Source organism: Periophthalmus magnuspinnatus, chromosome 3 (genome assembly GCF_009829125.3).
Source record: "Periophthalmus magnuspinnatus isolate fPerMag1 chromosome 3, fPerMag1.2.pri, whole genome shotgun sequence".
Classification (NCBI taxonomy): domain Eukaryota; kingdom Metazoa; phylum Chordata; class Actinopteri; order Gobiiformes; family Gobiidae; genus Periophthalmus; species Periophthalmus magnuspinnatus.
The window spans coordinates 24,852,686-24,872,479 of NC_047128.1; the positions used below are offsets into that span (position 1 = coordinate 24,852,686).

The 19,794-nt window shown below is 38.2% G+C and overlaps 1 protein-coding gene across 1 annotated transcript in view; it reads left to right on the top strand.

Annotated features, from left to right (window-relative positions):
* The window catches only part of itfg1 (integrin alpha FG-GAP repeat containing 1), a 114,005-nt gene that overhangs the window by 63,789 nt on the left and 30,422 nt on the right, over window positions 1-19,794 (top strand). Inside the window, exons 13-14 of the mRNA XM_033988909.2 lie at window positions 12,927-12,970; window positions 16,052-16,130. Of these exons, the coding sequence (XP_033844800.1) occupies window positions 12,927-12,970; window positions 16,052-16,130 (123 nt within the window). The remainder of the gene's footprint in view (window positions 1-12,926; window positions 12,971-16,051; window positions 16,131-19,794) is intronic.

Sequence of the window (19,794 nt, forward strand, 5' to 3'; positions counted from 1 at the left end):
ATTAAAAATCACAACACAATTTTGGTTCTCAAGTTATTAGATCCATTAGATCTATTAATTTTAGTTATAGGATCTGGCAAGCCAAATTGTAGCTTATAATTACTCTTAATAAACATATACTGCAGGTTCAGTTGTGATTTTGTTGTCATTTGTAAACCAGTGGAAGCATGTATTACAACTACTACTTTTAAGCATGGTGCTTACTTAGCCCAACGCTGCTACTCCACTACTTATTTTTGTCGTATACTTTGAAGATGTCTGCGATGTCTATACTTTGAAGCATGGTTTAATCTTTTTGTTTATTATTTATCTGCAGTTTTATGCATGTATATTTACAGAATCATATTGTTTAGCGGTGTATGCCTTCATGCGGTGGTTTGGTTTTGTGAGTAATTGCTTAGAAAATAGCCAGAGAGGACACACTGTCTTTGGATGTTTGTTGTAATGAGCTTATTTGTTTTGTGAGCAGACCTATTCCTTTCAGGACAGGAATGTGAAATATTTCTTTCTTGTTCACTGTGTAGCAACAGTATTAGTCATTAGCATCCTCGCTTCACCCTGGAGACTTTCCATATACCAAAGGGTTTATACGATTTATGATTCTGTATTGCATTGTTGATTAAATATAACTTTTCAAATTATTAATTGTAATGTTAGACCAAATGCCAGTTGTATGATGCATCACGGTTGGATTCCCCATGGCATACTCCATTACACTGCTGTGGAGAAAAAGCATTATACTAAATGATGTTAGCGTTGTTGTTGCTAATTTAACTTTGCATTGATGGTATTAAAAAGTTGCCTTTTGATGGATTGGCACTGGCCAGTATTCGTGCCAGTCATCTTACTGCAAGCAGACTTTTTATTTTAGTTTTGAATGTGAGATTTACCCTCTAAAAAATAATAATAAATAGTATGATTGAAAATGACCCTGCCATTATTCATTATATTTGTATAGTCGCTCTCCATAATAGTAATATTTATGAAGCCTGCCATCAAATCCTATCATTACTAAAATTTCAAAGACTGCTGAAATTGATTCAATCCCTTCTTCCATGATTGTATACTACCATTGTACTCTTGAACAAGACACTTAATGCATTTTATGACTAAGGTTGAGGTTGTGGCATTGGTGTGTGAATGTTGTGATGGGATTGTTGTCCCAGTTATAAGGCATTTATTTTATAACCGGAATAAGTTGTACAAAGTAATGTATATCTATATATATATATTTAAAAAAATACTGAATACATTTTGTACACTTTTTGCTTGCTGACAACTGAACAGCCTTGACAACTCGACTCTTGTCAAGGATGCTGTGAATTTCCATGTAGTTATTCTAAGATCGAGGGGCTCAGAAAACTTTCTTGGCTATGCTCAGTGGTATATGAATGTGACATCATGCATTTTGGTTGAAGCATACAACAGATATTATAGCCCCACAGCTCAACTGCCACATGTTAGAGTTTACCTCAGTGAATGAGAGGGTCGCGTCCATGGGCCTTTGAGTCGGGGACAAGTCTCTCGTTGTGTCAGCCTATGGGCCGAACAGCAGTGCAGAGTATCCGGGCTTCGAGCCCCTGGGAGGGGTACTAGACAGTGCACGAAACGCAAAGCTCTCAATTTACCAGTCAGTCTACCGATTCCTACCTTCACCTATGATCATGAGCTTTGGGTGATGACCGCAAGGACAAGATCGCAGAAATGCGGTTGAGAGTTTCCTCCACAGGGTGACTGGGCGCTCCCTTAGGGATGGGGTGAGGAGCTCAGTCACTCGGGAGAAGCTGGAAATAGAGCTACTGCTCCTCCACGTCAAGAGGAGCTAACTGAGGAGCTCGGGCATCTATTCCCAATGCCCCCTGGATGCCTCCCTGGAGAGGTGTTTCAGGTAGGTCCTATAGGGAGGAGGCCCGGGGAAGGGCCAAAACACGCTGGAGGGACTATGTCTGGCCTGGGAACACCTTGGAATCCTCCCAGAAGAGCTGGAGGAAGTGTGGGTGGAGAGGGAACTCTGAGCCCAGCCAAACTATAAAAAAGTGCGACTTCTAGACCGAAAAATACGGTATTTGGTGAGATGAGTTTATAAGCACTTTTCACAACTTTCAAAGACCAGAGCGTGGTTAAAAACAAGTATGCCAACTGTGCACTTCCTGGTCATCAAACAATAAAACACTTTATAATTGGATGCAGATAGTATGCAGCAGACTTAGTTTTACCTCAAGAGCTGCTTACACAATATGTCTTTTGCTCAAATGCATGGGAAGGAAATCAGGTACAGGACCTTTAATGGGATTGTTGGGTTTTTCTTAAAGTAAAATGCTATGACCTTGGCACTTGTTCTTGCTCAAACGTGGACTCCTGTTGTGTTGCCTCTATAAACCCCACTGTTCTTGTTGTCACGCTGCTGCATATCAAACTAAAAAACGCAATACACCCACTCCATAATGCTGTTTTCTCCTTCCCGACATTCTCATAGCTTCATCTCACTTCACTTATTACATCTTCCACTACTGAATATTTCATATGTATGCATCTTTCCTCCTCCAAAAATAAAAAATGGAGCTGTCAACTGTTGCACCGTTTCAACATTTACCTTTATTACACATGAATACCTGAACTTGTATGCAACATTTTTGGCAAGTTCAGATGGCAAAATCAAATGTTTCATGTTTCAAATGTTGTAAAACGTATGAATAAGGAGAGCTGTCGGTTCAAGATGTCACGCCAACCTGCAGGCAGCTGAGGATAATACTGTAAAGTCTCCAATATTAGTCTTTGAAAATGTTTGTTGTGAAAATGTGGAATGTTAGTAATATGGTACTGACTGCTTTTTCAGTTCATCCAAATTGCAGTTAAGCTCTAGATTCTCACGCAAATTTAACAATGCATTATACAGAGACATAAGATTTATACGGTTATGATATAAGCTGTGGTTCAAAGACTACCTACGAATTACAGCAATAAAGGAAATGTATGTAGCATGCACTTCTCAAATGCACAGATGGGATTTTGGTTTGTTGTGTACTGTGACCGACTGATATATACAGTAAATACCCTATATACATCAAAAGATTCCATTATTATCCATTATTCCTGCCATTATTTTCTCGTAGTTCATATATATAACTCTTTCCACCTTTTGCACAGTTCTGAGTTCTTTCATATTGGATTGACTCACTGTTGGGTTCTGTTGTTCACCAGTAAAATGTAGGATTCCATTCAGCACACGATTCTTTTCACAGAAGCCTCTACCGGGAGCAGGGCCAGACAGCACCCCTGCCTCTCCTAACAGCCGGGTGTAGTGACTCTTGCTGGGCTTTGGCGCTCGGCACTGACCCTTACCTGTTAGGATATGACATCCCGTTCTCCCTTGCACCCCAACAAGCAACACTCCTTTCACTATTCATTCCGTCAAGCCTCTTAGGTCTATTGCCGAAGGGCCATATATTATTTAGGAGGCAGGCTCCAGGGTTTATGTGCAGACCAGTTGAAGACCTGTCAGGTGAAGTGCCATGCTGTGCACCAAAAAAATACCCCAAAAGCTGAGAAGAAAGGCATCTCAAGCTGCATATGTCATTTTGTTTTGACATTGTTTCAGAAAGAGTTCGGCTCAAATCATGGTTGTTATTTAGAGTTTACACTTCAGCCGTCTGTTTGCCTCAGAACATTTCAAACATTGTTATTACATATAGCCTATACACTTCCTAGACTTTATTTAGGCTCAATTGTGTGATGGGACAGTCATTTTTTCAATGAACCAAATCAAATGAGTCTTGAAAAGTTGAAATTTAGCCATTTTAGAATTTACCAGTTACTTCCCTAAAACTGATATCCACAGAAATATTGACTTTTTTTTTTTTTTATAAAAAGTGACACCCAAGACCACATCTACACCACATACTGTAGTTGTACGGTATTTAGTCATAGCTAGTTCATTTTTAAACAGTTTAAATCGGTCCGATGTTATTTTCCTACTGAATTCCTTGAATCCTAATTATTAATTTCTTTCATGCAGCTGAGTTTTGTCATCATAGTGAAGCTAACTACAACTAGCATGCTAAAAGTGCACTTCCTGGTTTGTAATTAGATGCAGACAGTGCACAGTGATCTCAGCTTGACCCCAAGAGCTGTTTTTGTCTTGCCCCAGTATATATCTATACTGGAGCAAGACAAATTTTACATTGTCCCTTTAATCTGATTTCATTGTAATTGTCCTGGCTTAATCTCAGTTTTTGCCTATCTTAAATATCATTTTGGGCTGGTGTCGTCTTGGATTTATCGCTGATTTGTCTGTACCCTTGCTTTTACCACATCCATTGTCAAGTCTCTGTCCTTGCCATTTTTGAGTGCCATCATTAATTAAACTCCGTCCAAACACCAGCCTTATACTTGTATTCATCCAACCACATTGTCATGCCTCGCTTTTAACAATTACTAGCAAATAAATTTCCCTCAACATGACATGACCGATTCTTTCCGAGTGCAAAGCCAGGCAAGAAAGAGCCAAGTGGGCGTGGGATGGACAGATGGATGGATGATTACCGATGAAGAAGAGGCAAACCGGAGCGCTCACAAACACTAAAATTAGAAAGAAAGATAGAACCATGGCTGATAGAAATACTTTAAAGGGGTAGAGGAAAGAGGGTGGGAGCATGTCGAATTGTGCATTTGTGTGCGGGCACCAGATGAAGAGGCGGAGTGACAGGCAGAACTGTACGAGTTGATTAGTTTCCTGCTCACTTATTAGGATGCAGATTAGCAGCATTGAGGAACATCTGGGTACTTTTCTCACTCCTTATACGGGCCCCCATTCTAAGCCAGTATATCTACTTACTCCTCATCTCTCTCTCTCTCCTTTCATACTTCCAATCTCTCCTTTCCTGTCCTCTCTCCCACTCTCCTCTCCTTTGCCTCCTGTCACTCATAGCTGCCACTTCTTACACAACCGTATGACAATGGAGAGATGTACAAGTCTTTCAGGGCAGTTTGTTGTCCGGAGGTGGATTTCTCACTGGATGTTGTGTGCAGTCACATATTTACACTGTCTGTCTGTGTCAAAATAGCTTCCTGTTCCACACAATGTTGACAATTGGGATAGTTATGGTTTTGCCTGTATATTCTGTGTACTTGTTTCTTGTTCCCACCGGATGGGATATGTCGTATGTCTTGTCTAATATAGGCCAAGTGGGCTGTCTATGTGGTTTATACTCGCTTCCAGGAACCCAGATTCCTCTATTTATGCCTTCACTGAAAAATTGCTAACCCAGATACTTAGGCTGACAATGTTTAGCATATATTGTGCACTCTGACAATGTTATGTGCCATTATGGTGTACATAATTTACACATGCATTTGAAAAGCCTTTCTCATTCCATTTGCATGTTTACAAGTTTGTTTTGTCACTTCTGGCCTCATTCAAAGAGAATTATGCTAGCTGGAAGACCAATTAGCACATTATAGTGCAGGACTTTAGGCAACAGCGACCATAAGTGGTGCCACAATTGCATTTAGTTTCCACCGTTGATGTATGATACTATCGGCTAATCGGATTCTCTGCTAATTTATCTGGTTATATGTGCCCTTTGAGGATTCTTCTAACCCCAGCAAACCCCCACTTAACCATATGAAAACCAGAAAACAGTTTAAGACCATGAACATTAAGCTAGAGTTACTCCTATAATTACTCTAGGGTCCAATATTTCTGTAGCTTTTGGACTTAACTTCAAACTATATAACTTTGCAACTTGTACATTAAAATAGCTCTCTTGTTTTTGCTGTGCTATGGATAATTAATAGCATAGTCTCATGTATTCGTTCTGTTCCTCTATAAGTGAACAGTGGAGCCTGTGCCAGCTGTTTGGGGGCGCTGAGCGTACCACTGCACTATAATGATGCTACCCAAAGTGAAGCCGGAAACAGGAACGGTTCCCTTTGGGACTGTCTCCCTCTGGCACCACAGAGCCCTGTCTTACTTACACGTGGATCAGACACGACAATATCCAGTCAAGCATGGCTAATGGGGGTAAAGAGAAATTTGTAGGGTTTTATTAAACACTTCTAACCTGACACTGCTATACTATAACCTGACACTGCTATACTACTATATATACTATTGCTGAGTTGCACTTTAAATCAATCACAAATCAGATATACACATTATACTATACAGTGTGATCTAACATAGAGATGAGCAATATTGACAAAAATGAAGAAATACTTTTGGGAGTATCACAAAAATTCACAGGATATTTTGGTAATCCATCAGAAATGTACAAAACATGCCTTTAAATGTATTAAGTGAGGTTAGCTCCAGTACCTTGTAACTATAAATGCTAAAAGCCGCTAACTTGCATATACATAATACAAATTTTACAAATAAGTAGCAGATTACGTAAATTAATGGAACTTTAGACATGCCTGGAAATGCATTGTTCACAAGTTCATGTAGATTCTGATCTTGAGCTTTCTTTAGTCTTGGTTCATTTTTTTCAGTTATACCTGGTTTATATCCATGGTTTATAGTTCTAATACAGTCTCGTAGCTCTAGTTTAGACCTGCAGTAATGGCCTGTAGTCTATAATAATAGCTTGTTGTCTGTTGTAAAGGCCTGTTGTCTGTAGTAATAGCAACACTAAGTCTTGCTTTTGTCCCTTATTATTCCAGTATTTCTCTTAGTTTCTTGTAGACTATTCTCTAGATCTCGCTTGTTTGAGATTCCTAATTCATGGGTTTCCACTTCCTGGTGTTGCAACATTTTGAGACTTTTCCCATTCCAAAGATACAATATTTAGTTTTAAATTGATATTTGCTATGGCAACGGCTCTAAGTTTTCATCATTCTGATACTCTTGGCACATAAATCTCATACCAGTCTGACATCTCACAATGGCTCTTATGTTCTTGTATCAGCATGCGTGTATAGTGGCCCTGCAGTCAGCCACCACCGCCTGAGGACAATGAGAAGTGATGAGCCTCTCAGAGAAACTGTCTCTCAGCTGTCACCGTGCTCTGCTCTGGGTTTGTGGCGTACAGTGGCTGACGCAGCATGTCAACCTTGCCTATATCTGCTCCCCCTTCTAGTGTTAATCAAATGTTCAAGTCAGCATGTGTGATGGACCTCTGCTGCCCCGACCCATTGTGTGGCCTAGTCTCCGGTTACCATGACAACCATGAGATTTTTATATTGTGTGGAAGAAGAGGCCATGAGCTAAGTGCTTAAGGTCAGGCTCATTTAAGGCACTGGACACACTGCATGAATGTGTGTCAGAGGTTAGTCCATATTTTTCCTTGTAGACTGAAATCTGGTTTGGTTCCAGTTCAATCCTGATGTAGACTTGATTTGGTCCAGGTTTAGTCCTGGTCCATTCCAGGTTTAGTTGTGGGTTTAGCACCACTTTAGTCAAATTTTGATGTGTTGTGTGTGCAAAAACAGCCATTGTGTGATCTTTCAAATCAAAAGAGGATCATATTGTGTCCAAAAAGAATTATATTTAGATTTCTTTTTTTAAAATGAAACAAACATTTATTTTCACAGCATATGTGAAAATCAAGATAAAAGCTCAAAGTAACAGTTAGATACACATCTTGTCTGACATTTGGTGTGGATCAGATTTAAATGTTACTTCTTTTTTTCAAAAGATCTGGGAAATTGAGAGCCTTGACAAGTTTTGACTGCTCCTTGTACTCTTCTGTTTTATCTAAACATGTCTAGTAACACTATTATTAGCTCACCTTTTGTGGAAAAGCAATGTGTTTTTCAGCGCTATCATGAATATTAGAAGTCATGGCCAGCAAAATAATGACTTCTATCGTTTGTTTATTCATTATGCTAAGTTTAATTTGAAGTTAACTCCCATTCAGTTTTGGTTGATTTTAGCTATAGAGCAATTATTTATGTTAATTATAACATTTAGGTTAAAGGTGCTCTTTTCAGGTGAAGGGTTTGCCCTTCAAGCTTGTCTCCATATAGATGCTACTGCTTAGCCTGTAATGTCCCACAGTATGATATTATCTTCAAGTACTAGTTTTGTTACAGGTGTTTATATAGCTTAAAAAATCCACATTCTTATGGCATATGTGAGTCTGTGTATTAACCAGACCAGATAACAATTATTAATTTATTGAATTACTCAGTTATTTCAACAATCGCACATCACTCCGTGATGTCTCTTCAGTCTATGGACTCCTGGGAGTCCGTTTATTCATGATTTGCCACTCTAAAAAGGGATTATAAAGAAGCGTGATTATGATAACACATTCTACAACCAAGTTTTTTGCTGCCGCGAGAGGCTTTGCTTGCTTTTCATCTTGCTGTAATCTCGAAATGATTAGTATTTTTCATGCCAGCCTTCCACACACTTTTGTGCTCTGACTCACTACATCTGGCGTTTTCGCAGCGCATCAGTGGCTCTTGTTGCGCATGAATTATTTCCATCAAGACTGCTGGTTAGTCCTCACCAACCTGAAAAGCACATGACCAAAAGAAGAAAAAAATCTTTTGGTTTCTGCCTGACTGGAGTGGCCATTATCGCACCATGATAGACGCCCAAAGCACACGAAGTGACACACTGACTAGTCCATCATTCACTTGATTAGGTTAGTCCAGGGAAGATGCTGCCATCATTCTCAATATTCCTGTGGAAAAAACAGGCTGGCATGTTTCTGTGTGGGAGGTAAGAGAGTCCGGGTATTGGCAGGAGGCAAAAGAATCTGTTTGCGCCTCTATGTGCGAGAGCTATTCCTGTTTTTGGCCATGGAGGAGCTGTTATGTTGTTGTCGTCGGGGAGATTGAAGTATTATGAACAAAGCACAGAAGAAGCGATCAGCGCAAGCTGCTTTCTCCTCTGCTTGGAACATAGTGACAGGCGCACACACATGGATGCCCAAGCCTGACGTTCAGTTCCTAGAGCTACCATGGACGCAGCGAGTTGTGAAGGACTTTTTCAGTCAAACATGTTTGATAATGTACTCAGCAGCATTTTGTCTGTTTCACCTACAATAAAAGGGTTTCTTTTTTCATTTGCATACCTACACACATACACCACCAGTCAAGTTTGGACACACCTTTCAATTTTGTGTTTCTTTATGTTTATTACTATCTACATTTTATATACATACAGAAGACATCAAATATATGATATATGGAAAAAAGTGTAATAACTCAACTACTTGTTTTTATATTTTTTTAAATTCTAATTCTTCAATGTAGCCACCCTTTGTTGACGCCACTGCAAACTACTGGCCTTCTCTCATTGAGTTTCACAATTAAGTAACCTGAAATGGTTTTCACTTCAAGGTGTGCCGTGTCAGAGTCACGGAATGCCAATTGTCGAAAGCTATGACAAAGACAAAGTGTGGCTACTTTTCAAAATCTACAATGTAAATAGTCATGAAAATAAAGAAGAAACATAAATGAAAGTTGTGCAAGACATCGCCAAAATTTCTTAGTTTTGCTGTAATGTTTTGAATAATTAGAATGAATATGGACATGCCTCATGCCCAGAACCTCTTGAATCCAGTCGTTGAGTTCATTGGACAATCCACACATCTATTTCTGATAGTCTTGCAAATGTTGTCAGATCTCATTAGCACAAAGTCACTGAGGAAATAAATTTATGTCATCCAGCCAACTTCAGCTCTGTCAATACGGACATGTCATAACTAATTTTAAAGGCCTGAACCTCCAGAATTCAGTTATTTTACAATCATGTTTGAAAATCCATATTAGTTGGGTTCTAATAACAATGTTTAGTTTTCAGTTAAATATTAAACAAAGAATGTGATACCACACTCTTTGTTAGATCCTTTTAATTGAGAATCATTCTATGAAACTATGACATTTTACCAACAATGGTTTCATGTCGGGGGGTTGTATTTGGGTGTGCCTTTTACTTCCCATGCTCACAGTTCATGCTCTCCCAAAAGAGACCACCTTCAAACAAATGACTGTCTAATCCCCTGCACTATTGATTTACAGCATCAGTCACAGCAGTGCCAGTAGCTTGACCCCACACAACATGAAATTCAAACATAATCCTTTCTCTATGATTTATTGATCAACGCTGTCCTTCGTAGATGACTTTGCTGCAGACCCTCTGATGTGTTGATCTGCTCATAATCAAAGTGGATAAAGGTGTAATTATTCCGTTGGCAGCCAATAATGACATTGCTCAACCTCAAGGCCCTGTTACGCCTGTTACGGGACCTGTGGCAAGGTTTCCGTATTGTATTGGCCGTACTAGATTCCTTCATTTCAGGGTCAAAATGTGAGGTTTATGTTGGTTTACTGTGTAGAGAGAAGCGGTTGTTTAATCAGATTGAAAATGGACTTTCCAATGATGCCTCTGTCAAGCTTTGAACATTCTGAAAATAGCACCTGTTTAGACAATAACATGTTAAATACATGAGGTCAATACAATATTAGACAGTAGACGACCTTTTCAACATCAAATTAAGTATTTTGACTCAAACAAACTACATAACACAGTGTCTGTTGAGTGAGTAATTTCCTGGTAAAAAAGCATGGACCACTTTTTATTACTTTCAGAATGAGATGTTTTTTCACAAGAACAAAATGTAATTGACTCAACAAATATTTTTTATTTTCTTAGTGTCACAGTTTTTGTTAAAGAATTAGTCAGTGAACTGTTATGACATCAGTTCAATTCAAGAAGTCAAGTAGTTACGGTAAAATAGTCCACAACTTGCCATGTTTTGACAATGGAAATGATGTCTAACTTGCCATCATGAGTTGCAGACTTGATCAGTGTTTGCCCTCTTACCTGTTGATTGCCAGTTCGATCCCCTCTGCATTCTTTAAGACTTGTGTCCTTGGACTATGCACATCGGATACTTTGAATACTATGGATTTGTGTGATTGTGAACTGAACGACTGAAATCTGAGACTGAAATTATGTTTTTGTTTTTGAAAATTTGACTTTTCAAAGACTTGTTCCTCATTGCAGAGCTGTTTGCATTAGTATTCCTGAGCAGTTTTTTCGTTTTCAGGTGGTGAAATAGTGAGTAGCACCTTATGTGTAATGTGGTCAGTTGAGGTTAAAGAACACACGTTAAGTGCTTGATTGGAACCACATCTGAATTCACCTTCAGGCGTATACTTAATAAGCCTCAGAACATCAAAGCTGTGTGCAAATCAAAGCCCAGAAAGAAGAAAAATATTGAGTTTATTCACTCTGTGGTTGAAAAGCTTATCTATCAATAATCAGTAGTACCAAATTGCAACCATGCAATGTGTGTATTCAATATAATGTAATTTTACTAATTGTACTTCACTTCCATAAAACTTGTATGTAACATTGAATGTAATCTGATTCCTCATAAAAACAAAAAATTAAATCTGTTGGTATGCACCTGTTTTGAGATGGTAACAGTTTTATTTATTTTTTTGTGTTTATTTGTGCAAAAATATTCATGAAGTTACCCTACCTGCATAAATTATTTTGTAAATCTAAACTATGAGTTACATTTGCAAGTAATAGCCTTTCTACCCATGTTTACGATATCTGTCTTATTGTACAGTAGTCTATAACAATTTATTCTCATAATGAACTGATATTAACTGTTTTTATCTTGGATTATGCTGTACATTTATTGTCAAAATGAGAAGCTTGGAATTGAGCAGATAACTTTGGCAGCATTTATAGTCTCTGCAGCTTTAACTAAATGCTAGCTAGTAGGAGCTCCACAGGTTCTGTACTTATTTCCAGGCAGAAAATGTTCCTGTTTCTTCGACAGAAAAAAATGTGGTCTATGCAGAGTAAGGACGTTTCTGCAAAATGGTGTTGTTTAGCTGCACGGGGCCCTACAAATCAAACATAAGTTTTTTTCTTAATCTTTACTGGCAAGGGAGAATGTACATGTTTAGTACCGCAATTTCAAATATGTTATTCCATGAACTAGACTCTAGTTCAAAGCACATGGCAAGTTTAGGGTTTATAGTACATATGTTTGTACTGCAAAGAATCTGCCCACATGAGACTGTTGGTTAGAGTATTTTTGTGCACATGGGAATACTATAAATGCTCAACACAAGTTCTTAAGACACATGAGAACACTCTTGGAAAATCACAATTCAAACTAATCAGAGCATATTAACTGGATTTGTTTTGTGAAATGAATAGCTATTCGAAATTCAGGAGAAATTTGCATAGACACTCAATGTGATTTGTGAATTGTTAATGTTAAAGACAAAATCCACTTTGTGCACATAGCAAATACACTATAAAGCATTAGAATGTCACATATTTACTGCATTTATGCCTTTTCACTGCAAAGGCACAGGTAACATGGCAAATGTGTGGTCAAAAGACCCTTCAACAGCATCAATGAGAATGAGTGTTAAACTAGCAATTATTTATAATAGCCCTGGAGAATTATGCATAGGTTCTAGTGGAGCAATGATATATCAAGTTTATCTCCACATCTAAAAGCTTGAGTTTACAGCTTCCAACAATAGAAATTGCCTCTATTTATCATTTGTAATATAGCACCATTCAGTGTCCAAATAAATAATCAACAGTGATGTTCCCTTGAATATATGCATTCAAATTGACTTGTTGTTAGGTGCGCACCTTATTAACAAGTATTGGACTCCTCTGTGACTTCATCAAGCAAAACATCACATCACCTCAGAACCATTAGTATGCTAATAAAGTCACTTTTCTAATGACTGATTAGCAATTCAACTGATTCTGTCCTTGCTCCGCTTGTACAAACTAATCATGAATAGACAAAGTGAGCTCCTATGATGCATTTATACATGTAAACACAATGTAATGGCCTTTTAATGTTCTCGGTTGCCTCAAATGCACTGACAAATTGTCTTTTTGTTTGCATTACACATAAAGAACATGAATACAATGCCCCATCACCTGTGATAGAACTGATTTTATCTTCTTTCCTCCACAGTTCTCAGTGGCCTCTGCTCCAACAACTGTCCTGAGGGTGTCAAGGTAAGAAGTCTTTTTATCAAATGGACTACATAGATACTTTTTCACTATTAGTAAATACCATTTGGTTGTGTGCATTGGAGAACTGTTTAAGACCAGAGTGTGTAACATTTCAAGCAAAGCAATAATATATCCATGGAGACAAACTATTTTCGCCCCTTCCACTAGAAAATGACATAGGGCAACAGACAACATTTTGAATGGATAAAGGAACATCAACATTAAGATACTGGCATACCATAATGCATCCAATTTTTTATCTGTGCTATAAGAAGGTAGAGAACATATAAATATCATCTTTTTAAAAAAATGTTTTTGAATTGATAACATCCTTTGTGCAAGATGTACCTACCTAACTTGCCAAACAGCAGACCTAACATATCTACTTCCAATTCAATCACCATAAAACAGTTTTAAGAACAGTTATCCAGGCTCCCAATACTGCCCATATCCCCAGATTATTGCATTGTTTAAGTCCTGGCCTGTGCTGCCACTCAGAATTGCTACCCATAAGCGAGAATGTGGAATTCTAATAACAATATCAGTGAGACTGCTTTTTTCATATGGTGATGCATAAACTCCTGGAGACTGGGTCCTTCAGTGCTGGCCCTTGGTGACTTGTAATATTGCATATTCTTGCATATTCAGTGGCATTTGACAGACAGAAACTTGCATAACACCATCAGCTATTCACTCTCACCTTCAGTTGGTCTTCAAGTGGTTAATGACGTTTTACAGGCTAAAGCAGAGGCTTATATTACACTATTTTCTGATCTGTGTTACAATGTTGTTTCCTCATCAAACCCGGAGTTGTATTTCATTCACACAAGTTTAACACACAAATCCTACATATTTAGGCTGAGTTCTTCTCTCAAACAGAAAACACTCTGTTGCCTTGTGATGTCATATGGTAATACAGGAAGTGCTCCACTGTCTTTTTAAACTCCATCCACCTTCACTGAAATCATTTGGATTATTTCATCCCTGGAATTGCCCACTCCAGGTATGTTTTGATGGGGTAACAACATTATAACAAGGCTTAAAGCTCATAAGAGTGAGTTTTGCATAATATACAACCATTAAAGAAATTGCAAAAAGTTAATATTATAGCTTGCATAATCTCTTTTGGGGGTGTTAACTCAGAGTAATAACTATGCTAATACTGTACATGTAATTGTTATTTGTCTATTTGTGTTCTTTTTGACCAAAACATCAGCAAGAATATTATCTCAATAGGTTCTTGTTCATGCCACAAACAACACAAAATTACAATCAGTTAAAAGCTCTGAAAAGCTGTTTAGTATTACGTCCCCTCATCTCTAAAATCTTGTGTTTGCCAGGTAATTTGAGTGAACAGAAGGGAAGTCCCAAATCACTACCCTATTACTACAATGCAACAGTGGCTCATTGATTAGAGCAGTGGTCCCCCAACCCACAGTAGCCTCCCAACCTTAGGCAAGACACTTCACCAACTTTGCCTCGTATGAAAGTGGCGTGTGTGTGAGTAATAGGAGGACGGAGGAGCCTTGCTTCCGCCAGATTGCCTCAGTGCAGCTGTGACTGCAATAGTAGATTACCACCATGGAGTGTGGACTGAATGATTAATGGCTATAGTGTAGAGCTTTGAGAGGTTTTAACATGCCTGTAAGGCACATTACAAGTGTAAGTCATTATTATTATTATTATTATTATTATTATTATTATTATTATTATTATTACTACCATCCCACATCACACTGACATGCTGCTGGTTCTGTTGGTGTTTTCTCTCCTCCCCCTCCAGCCCCTTGTTGTTGTAACTGAAAGGTATGATGAACGTGCCAGACGAGTGGAGCTTCAGGCTGTTTCTGCTGCTCTCCGCTTCCATCCATCAAGCCCTCCATCTTTAAATCCCTCCCCTGTACCGCTCTTACTGTGCTTTTCACTCAGCAGCACACTCCAGTTCAAAAGAAAACAGTTCACCTAGTCTGAGTTAGAAAGCCACTAGCTGTTGATGAAAGTAAAAAATATCTTATTTTTCTATTTCAAATAACTGTTAACTAACAAAATACTTGCGTCTTCAGAAATGTTGGTGTGCAATTAAAACTCGAATCATATTCAGATCTAGAGAATGTATTTATAGTTTCAGCTTCTGCTCGCAGATAAAATGTTGCCCAAAATCTAGAAGGGAAATCTCCCTTACAATTATAACTGATTAATTCACCTTTAACACTTTCAAAGGGTGAATTAAACACTATGTACTGTAACTGTTCTGGTGGAGGCTCCACCACCTCCTTGTCTCTATGGAGATCCTATTGTTTAACTTGAAATGTTCCACAGTATAGCATTAAACAAATCTATCATTCATTTATGATCATCTACCTTCAAGGCACTCAAAGCACTTAACCACTCACCATTCACACACACATTCATACAGCAGTGTACGCAGGCACTGGGGGTGAGGTGGGTTAAGTATCTTGCCCAAGGACACAACGACAGCCTTCATCTGTGAGGGCTGGAATCGCACTGCCAACCTATGGGTCATCAATGATGTTTATGTCGAGAGCGGGATTTAAGCCGCCAACCTTCGGATCAGTGGATAAACTCTCAACCAACTGAGCTACTGTCACCCCAATGATTTAATCTAAAAAAAACAAACATGTATTTACTGTGAGTGAGATCGCCTCTCAGCAGATCTGACATGTAATTTGGCCTGGTGGCTTTGTTCTGTGGAATAGGAAAAGCAACATCATCTCCATAGTCAAGCTTTAAACTGAAAATTGCATGTAGAGATCTTCTCATTCACAGTGAAGACATAAGACACTTATGTGACAACCCACGCCCCATCCTCACCATGCAATCCAGTCACATTAAATCCAGCTGGGTCAGACATTTTTTCCTGTCACATTTTTAAAAATATAATCCAAAAAACAGAACTCAAGGTCGCCACAGTGACGGCGTGCCTGTCAGTGCTTTATGTGTTTTCTTTTTCAAGCATGCCCACCAGTGTGTCCCTGTCCTCCCGCTCTCTGTTGCTGATGGACAAGTGATTTTTAAAATGTCAAAGAGCTCACTTTGTTTTGCTTTGTTGCTTGCATTTCACAGCCATTCGGTGTTAACCAGCCTGGCCCGTATGTCATGTACACTACAGTGGACTCGAACGGGCACCAGAAAAACGCCTCCGGTAAGTCGCTCACACACACTTTCTCCTGTCTCATTTTAGCGTCTTCATTCTCGGGCATTTTCTGTCAGGCATATCTCATTTCCACCATTTTACATCAATCTTAAAGTGCATACGACAGTTAGACTACTCATTAACATCATTAGATTGGAGATTTTACTAAATATGCTGCCTAGTCTTTTCTAGTTTTGTGATTTTGGTGAAGTTTATAATTCTACTTCCTGGTTGGACACGGGTAGCATATGACAGATACATAGCAGTATCTTACCGGACAAGCATAGTTAAAGCCAAAGTTAAATCTGTCAACTGGACAAAATGGAGGAGTGAAGACGTTTCCCTGCTCATCCAAGCCCCTTCTTCAGTTCTGGTCAGATTGCTGGTGGACGCTGCCTTATATCTGTCTGAAGGGAGGAGCTAACTACACTGAAACTGTAAACAGCTACATTGAAATGGTTAATAGCTATCAGCCTGGCAAGCATAATGTTAACAAGGGTCATAGTTGTTATTTGACAATAAAAATAAATTACAACCTTTATTTTATTAAATCAATGTTTAAACTGTCACAAAAATGCCTTCCTTGTGCATAAATTATCCCTGCACTTTCAATGGAAATTAGGGAATTGATGAAAGTTAATGACATCGGTAGAGCTATTCCGTTTTATAATAACTCTTATAATAACTTTTTCTTCACAAACTGCCTTAACTAATGTAAAAGTATGAAAGATAATTATCTCATGTATTATCCTACTAAACCATGTAATAATTAGAAAACTATATATCTGTCAAATGCACTTTAACGCACACCTTCTGTCGTTTCTCTTTTAGCGAACATTTTAAACCATCGACTTCACAATTTCTCGTTCATACATCCACGTCAAGTTTATTAATAACTTACCCTGGGAACATTGACAGCTGTCCTTTGTCTAGCTGACAACTCTGGCTTTGTTTGGGGAGATCATAAAAAAAAGTCTGAGAAGAGAAATATTGATTTTAGTTTATTTATTTTTAGTACAAGAAAATAGCCTGAAAGACACAGTGTAGAAGGAGAAAGGGCGACTGAGGAAAAGTTCTTCAAGAGAGTGCCCAGGGTGAAGAAGAGATAAATCAGTTTGATTAGAGGCTAATGCTCAACCTGTGCCATTGAAAGCATTGTGTCTTGTTTTATGGACTGTTGTATTATTCAAGGTCCATGGGGTGCTAAATTACATGTGTTCTGCATTAAATCATTTCCGAAGAACATCTTAATTTAGAAAGATATACTGTTTCCTAGTGTATCCTGAAATATACCAAGAAATAAATTTGAACAATGAAGTTAACAGCATGCACTCACTTTAACCTATGATGATAAACTAAAAAAACAAAACAAATATGTATTTATTATGGTCTAAACATTCTTGTTATCATCTTGCTAGGAATATCTAACTCATTTTAATTTTAAATAACCATTCCATGTCACTGATGTTTAAAGTTCTATCTACCGTATTTTCTGGACTATAAATCGCACTTTTTTATAGTTATACTCAGATGCGACTTATATGGGAAATTATTCAAATACATCGTTATTGTCACACTGACAATCAGGCGAGGGCATTCTAGGCTTGTGTACCAGTATGGCAGCCACGTGGAAGCAGCGCTTCATTTACTTCCAGAGGAGGTGGAGTTGTTCAGAAGCAACACCGAGGATGAAGAATTCAATGGATTTAGTGATTTGGAGTGAGATCAAGAGTAAACTTGTTAGCTTGTATGCTTTAGTTATCTGATTAACTGTTAATATCTTACGTCCACATACCAGATACTTATTCAGTTTGTTGTCTATGCTTCATGTAGCTGAATTAAATATGTGTTATGTAACGGTTGATTTTACATGTTACAGTTCACTTGTTTGACCACTGGTGTGTGTGCGCTGGTGTGTTTGTAATACCTGTAAGAAAATTTACTAGACTCATTATCTTTTATACATTTCATATTTAATTTCACCTTATTTATTTCCCCATCATTTTTAAGACCATAAAGGTGATAATTTTTTATTTGTAACAATATTCTAAATGTTTAGGTTATCATAAGTCTAGTTTAAGGTCACAAAAATGACTTCCTTTTTTCTGGTTCAGCCTTTTACGCTAAAGCAAAGTCTTACCCGACAGAGCACTATTCAAGAAACAATTGAGAAGTAAAATATAAACTTTTCAGTTCACCATTTTGTTTACTAGCAGGCCAAAGTGATATGTATATTTTCTATCCGTTCATATGCAATTTTGTGTGTATATATAGAATATATTCAGAGCATCTGATTAACTGTTAATATTGTGCGTTAATATACCAGACATGTATTCAGTTCACTGTTTATGTGTTACATTAGCTTGTTGTACTGCTATTCAGCCTGTTGTTCTCTATTTTATTGTCATTAGTATAACTTGCCTCAGATTTTGTAAAATAAACTTCCCCAAAAAATGCGACTTATAGTCCAGTGCGACTTATATGTTTTTTTCTTCATTATTATGGTACGACTTATACCCCGGAGCGACGTATAGTCCAGAAAATGCTAACGTATTTTTGCAGATTGCATTCAACCACCATCCATTGGTTCTTCTTGCAGTAGTTTTTACACGTTTCTCTTAATCTATAAAGGACTTTAAAGAGCCTGTACCTAATTTTCCTATGTATTTGGGGAGAGATGGATGGTTATTATTTGCTCTTTTTAGCGTATCAGCTATCGGCATTGAATCTCCAGCAGAGGTTAATATTTTGTTTGACCGACCAGGTGCCTCCATACTGCAAAAATGTGACTCCACTGCTCTTTCATCCAGTTAGTAAAACAAGGTTGTGGATGAATTTGTACTAAATTTAATGCACAATGCAATTTAAATGAGTGAAAATACTGAAATTGGTTTGTTATATTTTTTGTCAACATACATATAATGAGAGCCATTTTCTCATATGAAGATTGCAGCTAACATTATCATCATTGCATAACATATTCCTATCTGTATCTCTTCCTAATATAGATATAATGATTCGTGGTTTACCCTTGTCGTTGTTAGGAACCATGACTCATAGCTCCACACAGTCAGTAAGCTGTATTATATGCTATGAAATCTTGGGCATTTGATGGGAAAAACCCTCAACTTGCCAACAATTGGGCTATATCTAAGCTCTGATGGACAGATAGATATTTTCACAGACACACAGATAAGACGTTGAGGCTGGCCGTGTTGTGCCGTATTAGCCACAGTTAACCCAGTTGATGTTGCATTGTGGGAAGGACAGAGAGCAGGGCTGAGGACAAGACGCGCTGACAGCCCCGGGTCACGGATATATATAGTCTGTGTGTCACTTCGCATTGTTCCATTTTTCCCATACGTGCCCGCTTCCAGTGTACACATGTTTGCCCAATGAGCACATCCTTATTATTTCACCACCATTAGACATGTGCAAGCCAAACTGCTAAGGACAAATCTCCCAATGGCTGCTCTTTTCAATTAGATACCATGGCTGAAATCAGAGCCTGCGAGATTTGAACAGTAAATGTGTGCCGCCATTTAGTCATCAAGAGTTTTATTCCTTTTGAGCACACTTCACTGGTTCTAAATGTGCAGTTAAATGGGCATCAAGTGCAGCAGTGGAGAAGAGGAGAGGGAGGGGAGGGAGTGAGGGGGCTACTGGCACCTGC